Source organism: Drosophila subpulchrella, chromosome 3L (assembly GCF_014743375.2).
Source record: "Drosophila subpulchrella strain 33 F10 #4 breed RU33 chromosome 3L, RU_Dsub_v1.1 Primary Assembly, whole genome shotgun sequence".
NCBI lineage: Eukaryota > Metazoa > Arthropoda > Insecta > Diptera > Drosophilidae > Drosophila > Drosophila subpulchrella.
In genome coordinates this window covers 7,353,633-7,369,474 of record NC_050612.1, presented here as the reverse complement: position 1 = coordinate 7,369,474, position 15,842 = coordinate 7,353,633, and the positions used below count along the sequence as shown (strand labels likewise).

Below are 15,842 nucleotides of genomic sequence, written 5' to 3'. Positions count from 1 at the left end.
TAACTTATTTATTTGTAATTCAATTAATCATAAACTAGGAAAGCACATGTCCTTTGCATTCAAGACCCGATCACTTAGCACCCATAAAGCATCATTGGAGGTAAAAAATATCTGCTGTATGTTCTTCGATGTGAGATATATGATTTCATTGCCCTCTGCTGTGACGTTGGCCAGTTTAGCACATCGCACTACTGCTCCGAACTTGGGGATTACGTAATACAAGGTTCCGAAATTATCGGTGATCATGCTGCGACTGCTGCCCAAGAGACTTCCCAGATGGGTGAGTTTAATGCAGTTGCTAGCTGAACTGGTGGCTAACTCTTTCTTTCCATCTACTTCCAGTCTGTCCACGGTGCTGTATAGGTCACCATCCTGATCGGAGAGGATGAGTTCGCCCTGTATACCGAATGCGAAATCCACTGGCGTGATGGGGAACGATTGGTTCATGTTCTCGTACTTGTGACTCTCTAGTGATCTAACGATCCAAGTCTGCTCCAGGATGTCGTAGGCGATAATTTCGGATACCTTGCCCAGGATGAAGTAAACGTGGCGTTCTTGCTCGCAACCCGGACCCTTGGGACCCATTTGCACCACCAGGGATTTGGTGTCGTTGGCTCCTATATGTCGACCACAATCTATTCTCAGTAGCTCCGCATTGTTACGCAGCAGATCGAAGACAAACAATCGGGGCGAGCACCTGCTGCCCGGGAATCCAATGTCCATGACCCACAGTCGACTCAGTGCATCCACCTGGGACCAGTGGGCTTGCTGCAGTAATGAGCAATCGTCGTGGTCTCCCTTCGCATGAACATCGGCGTGGGGGAACACCACAGTGGGCATGGGAAAGTAGGAAACCGGCCATTGGGCTTCGATGAGGGTGGGGAACTCACTACTTTCCACTTTAACGCTTAGGAACACACGCGAGAAATGCATCGACAAGTGACGGACAAGGTAGCTGGATTCGTTTAAGCCAGATTGGGACAACAGCCAGGCTTCTGTGGCCAAAGCCAAGCCAGTTAAGAGAAATCCCAAGTGGACGAGCCCTTCTTGTATGACCATCTTTGAACGCGAAATCGCACTGAGCTTAGAGCTAGAGGTCTGCTTACGTTGTAGGTGCTCAAAGAAGTTCATCAAATTGTCTACATCAGCAGTTGGTATCGGGTGTCGTAAAAAAAGCCGAATATCGGCGACCTGCATTAATGGGGACCAATATTGTGAGTTTTACTCTATTTACATATGGCCCCAAGCGAAAAAATATCAGAAATGTGTTCAATTCATGACTCATTTTATGTTTATTTCTACTTCATTTCAAGTTAAAAAAATTTAATTTATAATTAGTGTTATTTTACATTTTCCCAAAATAATTTGTGTGTCATATTTCTTGTCAATACAATCTGCCTTTGATATATCTTAGTTATTTTTGATACATATCCTACTTTAATAATACCGATAAGGTTCTTTTGATCAGAACCTACCTTAAGTGTTTATTTTAAACGCTTTGTTTTATAAGTGCCTACGACCTTATTTCTTCTCCAAAAACTTCATAAATTCGTATCTGAGCTTTGTGGCTTTCCTGAAGATAAGTATGTATAGCGATTGCTCATTGCTTAGTAATCTTTCTTTGGGTAATGCCAAAAAGCTAGTGTAAACCCCCTAAGAATTTCAGTTCAAGCATTGATTAGCTTTCGATTTTAGGTGCAAGTGCTTAATCTGTTATGACGGTATCATTTTTACCTGTCTATAAACTGACATGTAGGAACGTTGTCTTAGTTTTGTTATTACTTTAAAACATTTTGTTGTGATCGCGCTAATACCTTGTTTAATATCTAGTGTTTGGTTCACCTAACATACAACTTTTTTCAAGAATTAAAAATAATCTTTTATTTAACATTGAGTAAAATCTTTGTCCTCCCTCACAGAGAAACACTGTATAAGCTTTATTTTCTAATAACTACTTATCTTCAGATTGTGTTATGACCGAATCTTTATCAGTTTCTCTCTTTTTTCATCAATATGATGAAAGCTTTCCATTTTTTCGCCCCAGAATGTGGAAAATGGCACTGCATGTGCCAGTTATCCATTTGAGCTGGACAGGAATACGTCGAAATCCGGAAGAACTTTAACCCACGACTCTGATCATCATGTGTAACGCTCTCTGTGAATGCCTTAAATGTCCTGGCAAAGTCCTTTGCTGGTAAGTTACCCTTTAAAGTATTTACTATACAAGAGATTTGATAAAACGAGGCAGCTCTATAATAGTAAGCTGTGTCCGGATTTAATTGTAATAAATATAGGAGGAGTAGGATATACTCATTAAACTTTTATTTTGAAGTAACTTTAAAGTTTTTATTGAAGAATATTACTTAGACAAATATGGTTCAATTGTATAGATAAGGTTTCCTAAAAATTCTCCTATAACGTTAGTTTTCAAGTATTTTGATCGCTCTTCTAGGTATTTGGAGCTTAGTTGACAGCTTTCCTTTATCAGCTAATAGGTCGTTTGGTTGAGATTACTAAATCCTCGAAGCATTTCTTTAGTTTCTCGAATTGAGGAGCAATCCAAATGAGTTTCTGGCATGGACTTTCCATGATAACAGTTATATTACTTCCTGCTCAGTAATAGTTTAAAAATAGCAAGTTGATTTTTGTCTTTCTTTAATCAATCTGAACTTATACTCCATATCAGTTCCCGGTCGAAATCATTTGTCTATGTCACGGACTGTCTGTCCCCTTACTCCAGTTTATTATGATTCGTCTACCTTTGCCACCTTAATCAAATTCTTTGTTTTTGAGAAAAAATTCGTAAATAAAATCGAATGTAGAACAACATGTGCTGGAATCGACGGTTAATTGTGATTATTGTGGTTATCGTCGCGCTTACAATGATATTCTTTGTAGTATTTCACATATATGATAGATATTACCAAACATAAGCCTAACCCGAGACGTGCAATAGAATTCGATTTAAAAATTGATCAAAAACATGTGCCTGAGGCTACGTAATGCTATTCTTTTTTGTGCGTTGATAATGGTTGTAAAATTAATCGTTATCCTTTACTTCGTCCTGAGGCGTCGGGACGGGCAAATTACCAGATCCCCTGGATAATGGATGGATAGTGATACCTCGCTCATGAGGAAAGAGTGTAAGCTCTATTTTTCAATATCTCTCTCCAACTTTTGTTACTGGCGTCGTGTTAATTATAGCCGACTCGTTATCAGTTTATTGTTTTTTTCGCCCGATATGATTAAAGCTTTCAATACCTGACGGCCCAAAATGCGGTCGATGGCGGTTACACCCCGTCAGTTGATAATTTTTGTTGGTCAACAACGCATCGAGAACCGAGGGAAACCTTACCCACTTATTATACATTAACCCACGACTCTCCACCATGTGCAACGCTCTCTGTGAATGCCTCAAATGTCCCGGCAAAGTGGTTTGCTGGTAAGTTTCCATCGGTTCCTGACTCATTGATCAACACAGATATGGATATAAACCTTTTATGGGGTGTATTGACCGGGAGAACACCTGTGATAATGCTTTTTAGGCATAGCTTTATCGTTTTTATAGGTCAATTATGTTTCTTATATTAACATAGCTTGAGTCGTAGTTTTTTAGTCTTTTTTAAACGATCTGATTTGACAAAATGATCAATGATTAAGCTACCTAGGATAAGGATACTTTTGATTTCACCAATTTAAAACTTTTCTAATCCGATCTTTCTATCTTTACAGCTGCTGTTCCTGCGCCTGCAAGATGCTTTTGAGCATCGTGTTTTCTGCGCTTCTCATGGTCGTGGTTATCGGCTTGATTGTCTACTTCACGGTCTTCTATCACAAGGATAAGGATACGGAGGAAGTGCAGAATCAGGTCGCTAAGATGGCTCCCATTGTGAAGCGCAGCATACGCGACTACTTTAATAAGGAATACTGATCTGAGGATATGAAATTATACTATAGGCTATTTTAATAATAACTCCACGAAAACAAAACGAACCAAAAACCAAACCAGTTCAATGCGTCATTTAATCTAATCGAGTCGGATGCTCATAGTGGGATTTTTTCTTATCTATAGATAGTTTGGGTCTCAACTCAATGGGCAATTTTTGCGTTTTTAAAAAGGTTGGGTATTATTTGCCTGTTGATAATATTATTGTGTCGTTAAATGTGATTCACTGTATACTTTTAGGTTATTTTTACGGTTTGACAAATGACTCACGGCACAAAAAATTATCCACATGGAATATACATGCATATGTATAAATAAAAAACCTACTAAATACAATAAAGTTTTAGAGTTGTATAAAGCAAACAAGATTTCCTATATTTGGATAAAGAAAATTGTTTGTAAAATGTATTAGTAAAACTGGAAACTCTAGTCATTACAAATTTAAAAACTCACTAATGAACTTTCGGGCCAGGGCAGTTCAAATGTACCCTGGAAGGTCTTCAGATGAGGGTTTACCAGCAGGGAAACCCCTCATTACCTCGGTCTAATATTTGTCGCCTCTCCAGCTGTTTTCCTAGTTTTGTGTACACCATTGTTTAGGATCAGGTAGCCAGAGACCTCGTCGAGGGTTGAAAAGTGGCCGAGGTCTGGTGGTCCGTGCAAATGCATTTCAAACTCGTCCCCTGACTGGCTTCAATCAATTTTAGGCTCAGTTGCTCGCCAGCATCAGGTTCACAATGACCTCCGATTCCACGCTATACTTCACCGCCGTCGAAGATATGTTCAAGGAAGTGTTAACAATAGAGGACGAGGACGAGGTTCCTGAGAACGAGGAGGCATCCGAAACTCCAAAACGCTATGTGCGCTTGCGGCAGCAAAAGTTATTCGCGAATGACTCCAGTAGTTTTGTAATAAGTCGCCGATCTCCGAAGACTGAATCTAACAGCCTCAAATTGAATATATCGCCTAGAAGGCTCAAGGAGCTCCGCGGTGAGGAGATCCTCCGAATGCGCAAGGATCGGGCGGAAAAGGAACGAATGAAACCCCAGAGACGACTTACCTTGAGGATTTAACTTCACCGATCGACTTTCTTTGTATTTTGTTATCCAATCGAAGTGCTTCCCCGTTGTATGCTTTAAGAGTTATTTTTAAGTTCTACCAAGTATGCTGTGGTTACTTATGACTGGCAGACCGTCGAGATCTATGGTTTTGTGATTTTAGTGTTTCGTATTTTGTGCCATTAATAAAATTCACATTTTTAAAAAACCAACACGCGTTTATTTCCTATATGAACACGGTTCATTAAAAATACTATAAAACAAGAGAAAACGCTATAGTCGACAGCTTCGACTATGAGATACCCGTTACTCAGCTAAAAAAAAAACGCCGCCTATCGTTCATTCCTATCGGCTGTTTATGATAATTCACTAACACGCCGCATACTTTGAAACCTAGGTGGCGCTAGCGAAATTTCGTAAGCAGCCGATTTTAATCATATATCATAATCATATCCAACTGATTATATTTCCATTTTTACTTTATGCACACAGGTGTTACTTTAAGAATTTGTAAATACAAGGGTGGTCAAAAGTATTTTCACAAAAAAAAAGTTAAATATATTCATAATTTGAACTCACATCTTGTTAACTTTGGCATCAATGGAAAGGTAATTTAAATGCCGTTTGAATGATACAATACATTTCTTAACACATTCAGTACTTATTGAAAAGGACGAATTTGTGTGAAAATGTCCTTTTTGAACTTTTTTCCTCGACTTGAAAACTTAAATTTTTTGATGCAAAAAGTTTCTTCAAACAAAAATAATAGTAACTGCAAAAAGAATTTTTCAAAAATCATTTTGCTTATATTTTTTATGATTTTTTGAAAATGCTTAGAAACATGCATTTTAGCCATATTTTTCTCTTTTTTATACAAATTTTTTCCGACAGTGTCACCTTTAAAAAATCATAAAAAATATAAGAAAAATAATTTTTGAAAAATTCTTTTTGCAGTTACTATTATTTTTGTTTGAAGAAACTTTTTGCATCAAAAAATTTAAGTTTTCAAGTCGAGGAAAAAAGTTCAAAAAGGACATTTTCACACAAATTCGTCCTTTTCAATAAGTACTGAATGTGTTAAGAAATGTATTGTATCATTCAAACGGCATTTAAATTACCTTTCCATTGATGCCAAAGTTAACAAGATGTGAGTTCAAATTATGAATATATTTAACTTTTTTTTTGTGAAAATACTTTTGACCACCCTTGTACACACTCTATTCAAAATTGAATTTAAATACTAGTTTTATTTGAAAGCACAATTTGATATGATGATGTAATTCTACTTCACTTTAATTTTTTTCAAATGCTGCAAAAAAAATACTTAGCTGATAAGTCGAAGTTTGTGTACCCTTGCAGGCCGTTCCTATGGGAGCAATAAATATATGCGGGCACTGCTATTCTTAGAAAATAAAAATCGAGTCACAGAAATATTATGGTAATATTCAAATTCAATTTACGAGTGTGTATGTTGTACCAAAAACGAAACATGACTGCTTTTGTATTATTTTGACATTAATTTTCCAATCCTTCCTATGGCAGCTATATGAAACCCCCTACTTTTATTAAATTTAATTCGTAATTCTGAAAATTCAAAAAAAAGAAAGGAGTAATAGTGGTAGTAGAGAGTAGTAGTAGAGAATATGATTAAAAATAGCGAATTCATTAATACATTTCTCATTTACTCACCGATTGTTCTTATGGCAGCAATGAATATGATATAGTCGTTCGATTCCTTTTTAATTTATTTCAAAATAGGCAAAAATAAGGGGTATAAAAATGAAAACTTTCTACTTCCTTTAACATACTTATGATTTTGAAAGTGGCCACTCAAGTTATTAAGAGATCTACTGAGTTCAGAGATTTCAAGTTGCCTATGACAGCCTTAGTCTTATCGGAGTCTCGTTTTTTCGCAGGCTGATGCATTGCAAATTTATGCAATACGGTTTAATCAATCTCATTATGTCATAACTTATAATGTGATTTAAATTGTCAACACACTGAACCAATTCTCCACAAACTGGTAAAATAACTGACCAGTGGGTCATGAGAGAAATTTAATTGAGAAGTTACTAAAAAGTGACTTCTGGACGACAGGCGATAGAAATATCGCCCTTTTGCTTGCAGGGTAAATACCTGTAGAAGAGCCTGTGCTAATCGACATCGATCCATTTACCTTAGATTGATACATATTTGTTTTAAAATATCCATCGGCAAATCTACTAGATTAATTAGCTTTTCCTTGTGAAACGCAATGCTGTGATGTTTTTATTTTGATCGATAATGGAATTTTGCAATATTCTGGAAAAAATATGTTATGTTATGAAGTATATATACACTGGTCGGCATAAGTATTTTCACAAAACAAAAGTTAAATATACTCATAATTTGAACTTCTTGTTAACTCTGGCATTAATGGAAAGGTATTTTAAATGCCGTTTGAATGATACAATACATTTCTTAACCCATTCAGTACTTATTGAAAAGGACGAATTTGTGTATACATCTACTTTTTAAACTTTTTTCCTCGACTTGAAAACTTAAATTTTTTGATGCAAAAAGTTTCTTCAAACAAAAAAATTGGTAACTGCAAAAAGAATTTTTCAAAAATCATTTTGCTTATATTTTTATGATTTTTTGAAACATGAATTTGAGCCATATTTTTCTTTTTTTCATACAAATTTTTTCCGACATTGTCACAAAAAATCATAAGAAATATAAGCAAAATGATTTTTGAAAAATTCTTTTTGCAAATTCGTCGTTTTCAATAAGTACTGAATGTATCATTCAAACGGCATTTAAATTACCTTTCCATTGATGCCAAAGTTAACAAGAAGTAAGTTCAAATTATGAGTTATTTAACTTTAGTTTTGTGAAACTACTTTTGACTTTCCTCATTTGTATAATTTTACTTACCAAAGAAAAACTTGATGATTTTGAATTAAAAATTTAAATTAAACCTATGCTTTTATTTACTGTGAACTTGTTGAAACGAAGTGTACTTTTAAACTGTTTACTATACTTTCGATTCTAAAAGAAAACAAATTGTGTTCCTATAATGGATCTCTCTAGTTTGTTTTAAAACATTTTTAAGTATTTTTTTTTATACATTTTAATTTGTAAGTTTTCACAGGACATTAAAACATACGAGTGTTCTTTAACGTATAAATTCCATAATAATAACGAAAATATATCTACAGCATAATATTAACTAAATGTTTAATTTATTTCTGAGTAAATCCTTCGAAAACGAATTATTTCTGAACCGGAAATACCCTCCAACTGTAAAATAAGGAAAATGCCATAAAAACGACGTTTGTTATGTTGTAAGTACTTACCAAATCTGGAACGTAACTCATTATTGGATCAAGCCGAATTTCAAATGGCTTGTGCCGTGTGACACCATTCTCTTTTAAAATGCCTAGCATTGTTACCAAATTCTCATTATTAATTTGCATTTTGAGATTTTTTATCTCAAGGTAACGTAGATTCTTGCAGCATACTATTATTTCAAAGAACTCATTTCCGGATAACACGTAGCTTATCACCAGTTTTTCCAGGGTCTTTGCGTGCTTTAAAACAAATTGGTGATGTGAACGTACCAATCTGGTATAGCAATCCTTCAAAGTTTTTAGCTGATGAAAAAGGGGCCATTCTGAAGTAGGATCACAATCATTTAATTCAAGCTCCTCCAAGGCAATATTTTCGTTTGGACCATAAATCGATCGCCATTCTTCGAAACCAGCCAGCTGCAAGCGCCGTAGATTTTTCAAGGCAAGGCACCACACCGAAACATCAACGCGTGTTCTGTTTGAACTTATAGAAATGGATAGGGATTCCAAGTCAAGGAAATTGGACACTTCCCATTCTGAAAAACACAATTATTTGCTAAATAATTTGTATGTGCGATATTTACATACTTGCCTTCAGGGCCAACGTAACGAAGAAATTCCAAGCCTTTTAAATATTTTATTTTTCTCAGCACCCTGAAGAGTTTGGGAGTCGCTACACACTCTATCCATAAATTTACTGACCTCAGTGATTTTAGGTTGCTTAAGAAGGCTCTCACCTTGTAGCAGTTGCTCTCGTTTATACCGATACTGATGCTTTGCAAATTTGTACAGTTCTGCTCAATTGTTCTCATCATAGAATCTTCTAAAATGAAAAACTCTTCCGAAATGTGCAAAACAGTTGAGCCACAAATCGCCAAAATGTGCGACCAAGGCTTAAAATGAAGTGAGGGGAAAATGTTGTTATATCGATTTCCGGCTTGATAAATAAATGCCTGCCTAAGATATGGATGAGTAAAGGCTAGTGAGCATTGGTCGTGTACGTGTAGATCGTCGAGTATTATATGTAAAAGTTCCAATGGTAAATCTAAAATATTTCTTGATGCCTCCATTGTTGTGTTTTTCCCAAGCTTAACGATTCGAGCGCGGATCTTGCTTCCTCCAATGCGTCTTTAGAACTGTTGAATGTTTGGCAACGAAGCCTAGAGATTAAATTGTGCAAGAAAGAGAGAGTTCAATTTATACCCCTTGTAGAGTAAAAGAGCATATTGTATTCGATAAAAAGTATTTGACCGCAGAGAGATACTGTTTAAATGTCCGGCTTGTACGTATAAATGTTGTTTTTTCACGCCCATACTTAAAAATCTGCAATTTTAATAGCAATGAGGGCTTGCTAAAAGGATTAAAGGACTTAAAAATAATTATTATTAATAATATTTTTTTGTTTATATTATTTATTACTTTTTATTGTTTTATTAATTAAATATTATTTATTAATTAAAAATGTATTTACGGAGCAACGGGTATCTGATAGTCGCGGCGCTGGAGTCTAAGTTGCGTTCCTACCTTTTTTGTTTACTTCTTAGGAAATCGGCACCCTGATAAGACTTGTTTCACTCAAAGAAATTTATATAGTAATAAAATATACAGAAAAGCTTTCAATTTGGTCATCAAAGCTCTTTTACAAAGAAAATATACTAAAATACCGCTCCAGAAATATTTAGACAGCAATTAAACTAAAAATTGTTGGAACGTTCAATGGATGTTTTTATTTTTGTAAATTAAAAGTTTAAAACTTCTTTCTGGTCCTGTAGAAGCTTCGTCATCTTCTTCTCAACCTTGGCCAGCATCTTCTGTTCGCATGCTGTCCAGCTCTGATTCCCAATATGCCAGCGAGGGCATTGAGGGATTAGGAACTGGGTTGTTCAGATAGTGCTGGAGAAAGTCGCCCAGCATCCTGGCAAAGTCTGGTGATGGCTCCTTCAGCTTTCCCTTTGCGGGCGTCCTTCTTTTCTCCTCCCTATAAAAGAACACATACTAATATTATATAAAAAAAAAATCCAATGGAGCAAATTAGGCAGCGCGTCTTTCAGCTCCGCGTTAACTTCAGCTTCCCAATGGGAAGCTCGTCGGGGACCGGATAACTGTTTGTTTTGCTAAAAAAATTTTTGTATCACCAGAATTTAAAGGCATTAATAAACTTGTATTAGCCAAAATTATGATTATATAACACCACTGAATTTATTTTGAACAAGAAAGGAAGTTAACTTCGGCAAGCCGAAGTTTGTATACCCTTGCAATTTAAATTATTACATTTAATTCGAAGCTCTTAAAAATACAAAAATTGATATTCCCAATAGTATAAGATAATATGTCAAAAAACACCGAAGCTATAATTTGTTTCATATTATTTTCCCACCAATTTTCCGATCGTTCCTATGGCAGCTATATGATATAGTCGTCCGATTTTAATAAAATTAAATTCGAAAATCAGAACTCCAAGCGTAGGATGTTATTTGTTAAAAAACACCAAAGATATAATAAAAAAAAAAAATTTTCGATTATTCCTATGGGAGCTATAAGATATAGATGTCCGATCCCGCTGGTTCCGACTTATATACTACCTACAAAAGAAAGAAGACTTTTGTAAAAGTTTCAGCCCGATAGCTTTAAAACTGAGAGACTAGTTTGCGTAGAAACGGACGGACAGACGGACAGACGGACATGGCTAAATCGACTCGTCTAGTGATGCTGATCAAGAATATATATACTTTATGGGTTCGGAAACGTCTCCTTCACTGCGTTACAAGCTTCTGACTGAAATCATAATACTCTCTGCCAGGGTATAAAACTATAATATTATCACTAGACAATTAGCATAAAAGCTTTGTTGGGGTTGCCCCAATTTCAATACGTATAGCAGCAAATAAAATTGCGATCCAAACACATACTTTACACTTTAAAAAAAAAACAAAATACTTTTTAAGTTAAGCTTATCCGGAGCTGTCCAGTTCATATACCCTACTTGATAAAAATGGAAGTGGAACGACTGGTTTTAAGCCCGTGCTGTTAAGACCCAGGGTAGGCTTTGTGATGTGAGGACATCAAGTTTAAGGAAACTTTTTCCCGTTCTGAGTAATTTGGAAAATCCGCAGCTCCAGCCCCAAGATCAGCTTATCTTCACGCTCCTTCACGGAGCATATCTACGTCCCAAAGGCCGTTGAAGTCTCATCTACCACTCGGAAAAATTGGAAACTGAAACCTAAACACGCAGGAATGTAGTATGCATAAAAATAACTATGGACAATAGAATGTGCGGTAAACAAATATTGGTGTAGGCGTTCTGCAAAATATTTGTTTACAATTTAACTTCTTTAATAAAATATTAAATACAAATTTATCCTTTTTATCAAATTATAAGGATACCTTTCTAATAAATTGTAAAAACATTTTGACACCTAGTGTTATTTTTCAGGATAACAAAATTCAGGATAACAAAATTTGTTAAGTTTTTCGGAATCAGGACCCTAAAAAAACGTCGGTATGGAGACGAATTCGAGGGTGTGATCCTGCCGAACTCCGCCATTAAAGATCCCTGTGTATAAGTTTTTACACCAAAATAAAAAGGGTTCACATTGTACGATCATTGTCTACAAATTATGTGAAAAAGTAGAAGGTAAAATATTTAATTCAATTGCTTTAGCTAATACACAAACCTTTCCTGCATTTAATGTAGATCAAGATTAATCATTGAAGTAATCTACATTTCTTTTGCATAATTTTACAACATTTAATAATATCGGCGATCTCGTTGAGAATTATAGAATGGAAAAAGCAGGGATCAAACATATATCTTTATTTTTGAATACATTCAATTTTTAAATCCGATTTAAAATTTATTTGTACCATTTTTCTTTAAAAAATATGTTTTTAATTTTTCAATATGTATTTTGGCACAATAGAAATGCAAAACAGGTGAGCCTTTTTAAATCTTGTCCAACTTTACCAAGCAGGTTAATGATCCCAAATACCAGAGACAATGTTTGTGCTTTCTTTATGGTTTTTAGTGCTAACGACTTCTTTCAACTTAAAGATTAAGTAAGTTTAGCCTTCAACCCTATCTATATCTATAAAGTTTTACCCTTGGCAGGCTTAACTCGCTTAGCAACGATTAAGCCACTTGAAATTGGTAAATAATCCGAAAAAGGATTACCTAGTGCACTTACAGAGAGAACACTTTATTATGCAATACCTAAGTAGTTAATAAGTTATGTTATTATTATGTAATAGGTAGAAGGCGTTTCCGACCCCATAAAGTATATCGATCTAGCCATGTCCGTCTGTCCGTATGTCTGTCCGACCGTATGAACGCTACGATCTCGGATACTATAGGAGCTAGAATGATGAGACGGGATGCAGATTCTTGGGATTCCAGCGCAGCGCAAGTGTGTTTCAGCAGAGTGTAACGCCCAAAATGAGTGTAACACTAAAATCCGTCTAGCTCCCACATTTTTAAATACTTTTAAATACTTTTAAATCAGATTTTGTTCTCTTAGAACCGCATTAATATTAATATAGTAAGAAGTTCTTGAAAAATCTAAGTTAGATTTGAATTAAGTTAGATTAGACGCGATTTATGTACATTTTCCATTAAGGAGCCAAGGATCTTCAGTATTGATACTTTCTCACTAACTCAGCGGGCTTTATATTTGCATCACTCTATATCCGTAACTCAACTTTTCAAAAACCCTTGAATATTTGTTTCTTCATAAAGTGTCATTCTTCGTATAACAACATTCAACAGTTGAACGTTATCTGAGCCATGACTTGGAATTTGTGAAATCTTCCGAATCACAGTTTAAATTAATTCAGAAAGAAAAAATTAAATATTCCAAACAAAATGATTTGCAAATATTCTGGGCTCTTTTTATACGCATTGAATAGTGCAAATCACAACGACTACATTTAGAGGAAACCAACCCAATGACCTTTCCCCGTGGGATCGCATCGTCTTGTGCAACTATTTTCTTCGACTCATTGATCGATTGGTGCCTCTCGTTCCCTCTTTTCACCCATCCATTAAAATAAACTATTATCAACTCGTGCGACTAATACAAAGAAAGCTAGATCGTCGCCGTCAACAACTTTGGATGATTTGTAGTGGTCGTTGTTGTTGTTGCTATGTCTAGCGCGTCTGTTGAAGGCAGCTCTTCTTCTTCCCGACGCGAACTTATAACGGAAAATCTTGTAAAATTCGCCACATCCAAAGTTCTTAAGATTTTCACTTCAAATTTGGACAGTAGATGGGGATGGGACTAGGCCACATGCATACCAAATATTGTCTTCGAACCCCCCTTAGAAGACCCTTAAATCGACCAAGTTTGTCACTCCTCAGGGAATGCTTCGATTTTTTTGATTTATGAAAAATCAGATACTTAAGCTCGAGGGCTACTAGTGGCCCCAATTTAAGCCCATTTGCTGCACTCTTTCATATAGAAAAGAATTAACAAAAAACAATTTAAATCTTTCATTCGCTGTAAACAAAAAATGCTTCGCTATATTTGCCCGTTTAATTTGACTTATCGCCAAACACGCGGCGAACCGGCTTGCGTTGGAGTGAAAGAGAGGGGCCGAGTGGGGTGGGGCACTGGGGGCCAGCCCGAGAGAGAGAGAGAGGGCGAGTGAGATAATGGCAAGAGAGCCCCATTTGTGTGATGGTTGTTTTTGCTTTGCGGGAGGAAGCGATAGAAAGAGAGAGTGGGGGCAACATGTGCTCTCTCCCAATCGAAAAACAACAAAGAGCGGGCGAATCTGTCGAAATTTGGGTTGAAGGCCTGGATGTATGGTATATATGTATCTTATACCTCACGTAGCTAAGTACGAGGAATATCCCAAAAAAGTATAACCGGTAGAGACAAATCTATTATGTTTTTCAAGACATGATTATTAACTGTTATATTATTCGAATTTACCTCAGGAGGATTTTTGTTACTGTGAAAAGTACAATTCCGGTTTCATAAAGATAGTTCAATCTATCGATTAACATATAGTGGGTGGATAAAATACGGAGTGTATACAGTGGCGGATCCAGAGACGATTCTTGGGGGGGGAAATTGAACTTATTCTTCGATTTGGGGTTCAAACTTATTATTGCGAGAGAAACACAGTACAAATTATAAAACAAAAATTATCCATCCCAATTTTTAGGTAAACAAAGTGGTTATATTTTTTTATTGCAGAGAATATTTTTCTAGCAAACAAGTAAAATTTTCAGGTTCTGTGGTTCCAAGGGGGGGGAAATTTCCCTAATTTCCCCCCCCGTGGATCCGCCACTGGTGTATAACATGTGCACTCGTTTAATAAAAAACCGAGCGGTCAAATCGAATAAATTTTGGATTGAAGGCATTATGTATCTTTTTATACTTATGGATTTACCAGTCTACGAACTTTACAACACTTTCTTTGTATACACTGGGTGAAAGAACTTTAAAGTACCCAACAGTGCCTTCTTTTAATCAAAGATAAATATATATTTGTATCTTACAGATATGATAACATACAAAAGCTTTAACCTTAGGTAGCAATAAATAGTTGGTAGATATAGGAACCTCTTTGTTTTTTATTTTGTTTAAGAACGAAAGTGCCTCTGCTTCTCTATGAAAAAAATATTTTGTTGATGCCTCACACTACATGAGTTTTAATAATTTAAGTTTAATGGTACTGTCTAAGAGGATGTTTCTACTTTTGTCACTGTGTTTCAATATTCATGTGGGTTTAGCATGAATATAAATGAACCACTTTCATTAATCTTAATAAGTAAACACAACTATACAAAACCATTTTTTTTAAATCCTTAAATTTTCTGATTTTATGAAATGAACTATATATAGTATATAGGCCACTTAAGGCAATTCCCCTTATCAGATCTTCGCCTATGACTAGGTGCATTTCTTTCTATTTTCAATCGATTAGTGCTAGTCACTCCCGCCAGTAATTTATAGACCCTATAATTAAGTGTAAACTACCCAACCGTTTAAGATAAAGTTAAGCTACTGATAGTTTTCATAATTTATAGACTCTTCGTCGTTCATTCAGATACTTCTATATTTGTACTTTCTTTGTATAAGTATTTTAAAAGACTTGGGGTCAATCACATTCCTGTCCTTGGATAAAAGATATTATAAGCTTTGCAATTTTTTAGAAGTGGGAACATTCGTCTGCTCAAGAATAGAAAAATAATCTCAAGGTTTATTTTATATTTCCACAACCTATTTGATCTACGTTTGTCTTTAATATACTTTAATACTAATACTTTATAACCGATGGATTCTCTATAATAGACACAAGTATAAATTTACCAGAAATTCGATCAGATCTTGACAGCAATGCCAACTCATTAAAGTTGAATAAACAGATGAGCCAGCAAATTCGTTATCGGGCTGTTTACTTCAGATAAGGCAGGATCCTGGACAGGAACTTAATATGACTTGCAAGCTGTTTATCACCCCAGATTGTTCAGACAGTTATCACAGCTGTTGTTTTCGCACA

At 35.5% G+C, this 15,842-nt stretch overlaps 4 protein-coding genes across 6 annotated transcripts; 2 read left to right on the top strand and 2 right to left on the bottom strand.

Annotated features, from left to right (window-relative positions):
- Window positions 1-27: 27 nt before the first annotated feature.
- LOC119554694 lies at window positions 28-1,067 on the bottom strand. The gene has a single exon (XM_037865695.1). It carries the CDS (start codon window positions 1,057-1,059, stop codon window positions 28-30), a length of 1,032 nt encoding a protein of 343 aa, XP_037721623.1. The 5' UTR covers window positions 1,060-1,067.
- A 972-nt stretch (window positions 1,068-2,039) lies between these two features.
- Window positions 2,040-4,243, top strand: LOC119553786 (protein midgut expression 1). Of its 3 annotated transcripts, none has more exons than XR_005219782.1 (3): window positions 2,040-2,194; window positions 3,733-4,119; window positions 4,187-4,243. XR_005219782.1 is itself a non-coding variant. In XM_037864397.1 (3 exons), exons 2-3 carry the CDS (start codon window positions 3,390-3,392, stop codon window positions 3,929-3,931), a joined length of 252 nt encoding a protein of 83 aa, XP_037720325.1. In that variant the 5' UTR covers window positions 2,745-3,143; window positions 3,252-3,389; the 3' UTR covers window positions 3,932-4,100. The 3 variants fall into 3 exon arrangements, 2 of the variants coding, with proteins under 2 accessions (XP_037720325.1, XP_037720324.1); XM_037864397.1 differs by lacking the exons at window positions 2,040-2,194; window positions 4,187-4,243 and adding exons at window positions 2,745-3,143; window positions 3,252-3,442 and having other exon boundaries at window positions 3,733-4,100; XM_037864396.1 differs by lacking the exons at window positions 2,040-2,194; window positions 4,187-4,243 and adding an exon at window positions 3,205-3,442 and having other exon boundaries at window positions 3,733-4,100.
- A 440-nt stretch (window positions 4,244-4,683) lies between these two features.
- Window positions 4,684-5,131, top strand: LOC119555367. The gene has a single exon (XM_037866705.1). The coding sequence runs from the start codon at window positions 4,684-4,686 to the stop codon at window positions 5,017-5,019; it is 336 nt and encodes a 111-aa protein (XP_037722633.1). The 3' UTR covers window positions 5,020-5,131.
- A 3,048-nt stretch (window positions 5,132-8,179) lies between these two features.
- On the bottom strand, window positions 8,180-9,561 carry LOC119555186. Its single transcript, XM_037866438.1, has 5 exons — window positions 9,540-9,561; window positions 9,074-9,130; window positions 8,929-9,018; window positions 8,343-8,872; window positions 8,180-8,286 (listed from the first exon to the last, which is right to left on the bottom strand). Exons 1-5 carry the CDS (start codon window positions 9,559-9,561, stop codon window positions 8,224-8,226), a joined length of 762 nt encoding a protein of 253 aa, XP_037722366.1. The 3' UTR covers window positions 8,180-8,223.
- Between the last annotated feature and the right edge of the window lie 6,281 nt (window positions 9,562-15,842).

Bases quoted from the DNA above. Each gene is read 5' to 3' on its own strand.
- LOC119553786 (XM_037864397.1), top strand. From the start codon at position 3,390: ATGTGCAACGCTCTCTGTGAATGCCTCAAATGTCCCGGCAAAGTGGTT. The intron at 3,443-3,732 runs GTAAGTTTCCAT...CTATCTTTACAG, and splicing joins CCCGGCAAAGTGGTTTGCTG to CTGCTGTTCCTGCGCCTGCA.
- LOC119555186 (XM_037866438.1), bottom strand. From the start codon at position 9,561: ATGCTCTTTTACTCTACAAGGG. The intron at 9,131-9,539 runs GTATAAATTGAA...ACAATTGAGCAG, and splicing joins GCTCTTTTACTCTACAAGGG to AACTGTACAAATTTGCAAAG. The intron at 9,019-9,073 runs GTGAGAGCCTTC...ATTTATGGATAG, and splicing joins ACGAGAGCAACTGCTACAAG to AGTGTGTAGCGACTCCCAAA.
- LOC119554694 (XM_037865695.1), bottom strand. From the start codon at position 1,059: ATGGTCATACAAGAAGGGCTCGTCCACTTGGGATTTCTCTTAACTGGC.
- LOC119555367 (XM_037866705.1), top strand. From the start codon at position 4,684: ATGACCTCCGATTCCACGCTATACTTCACCGCCGTCGAAGATATGTTC.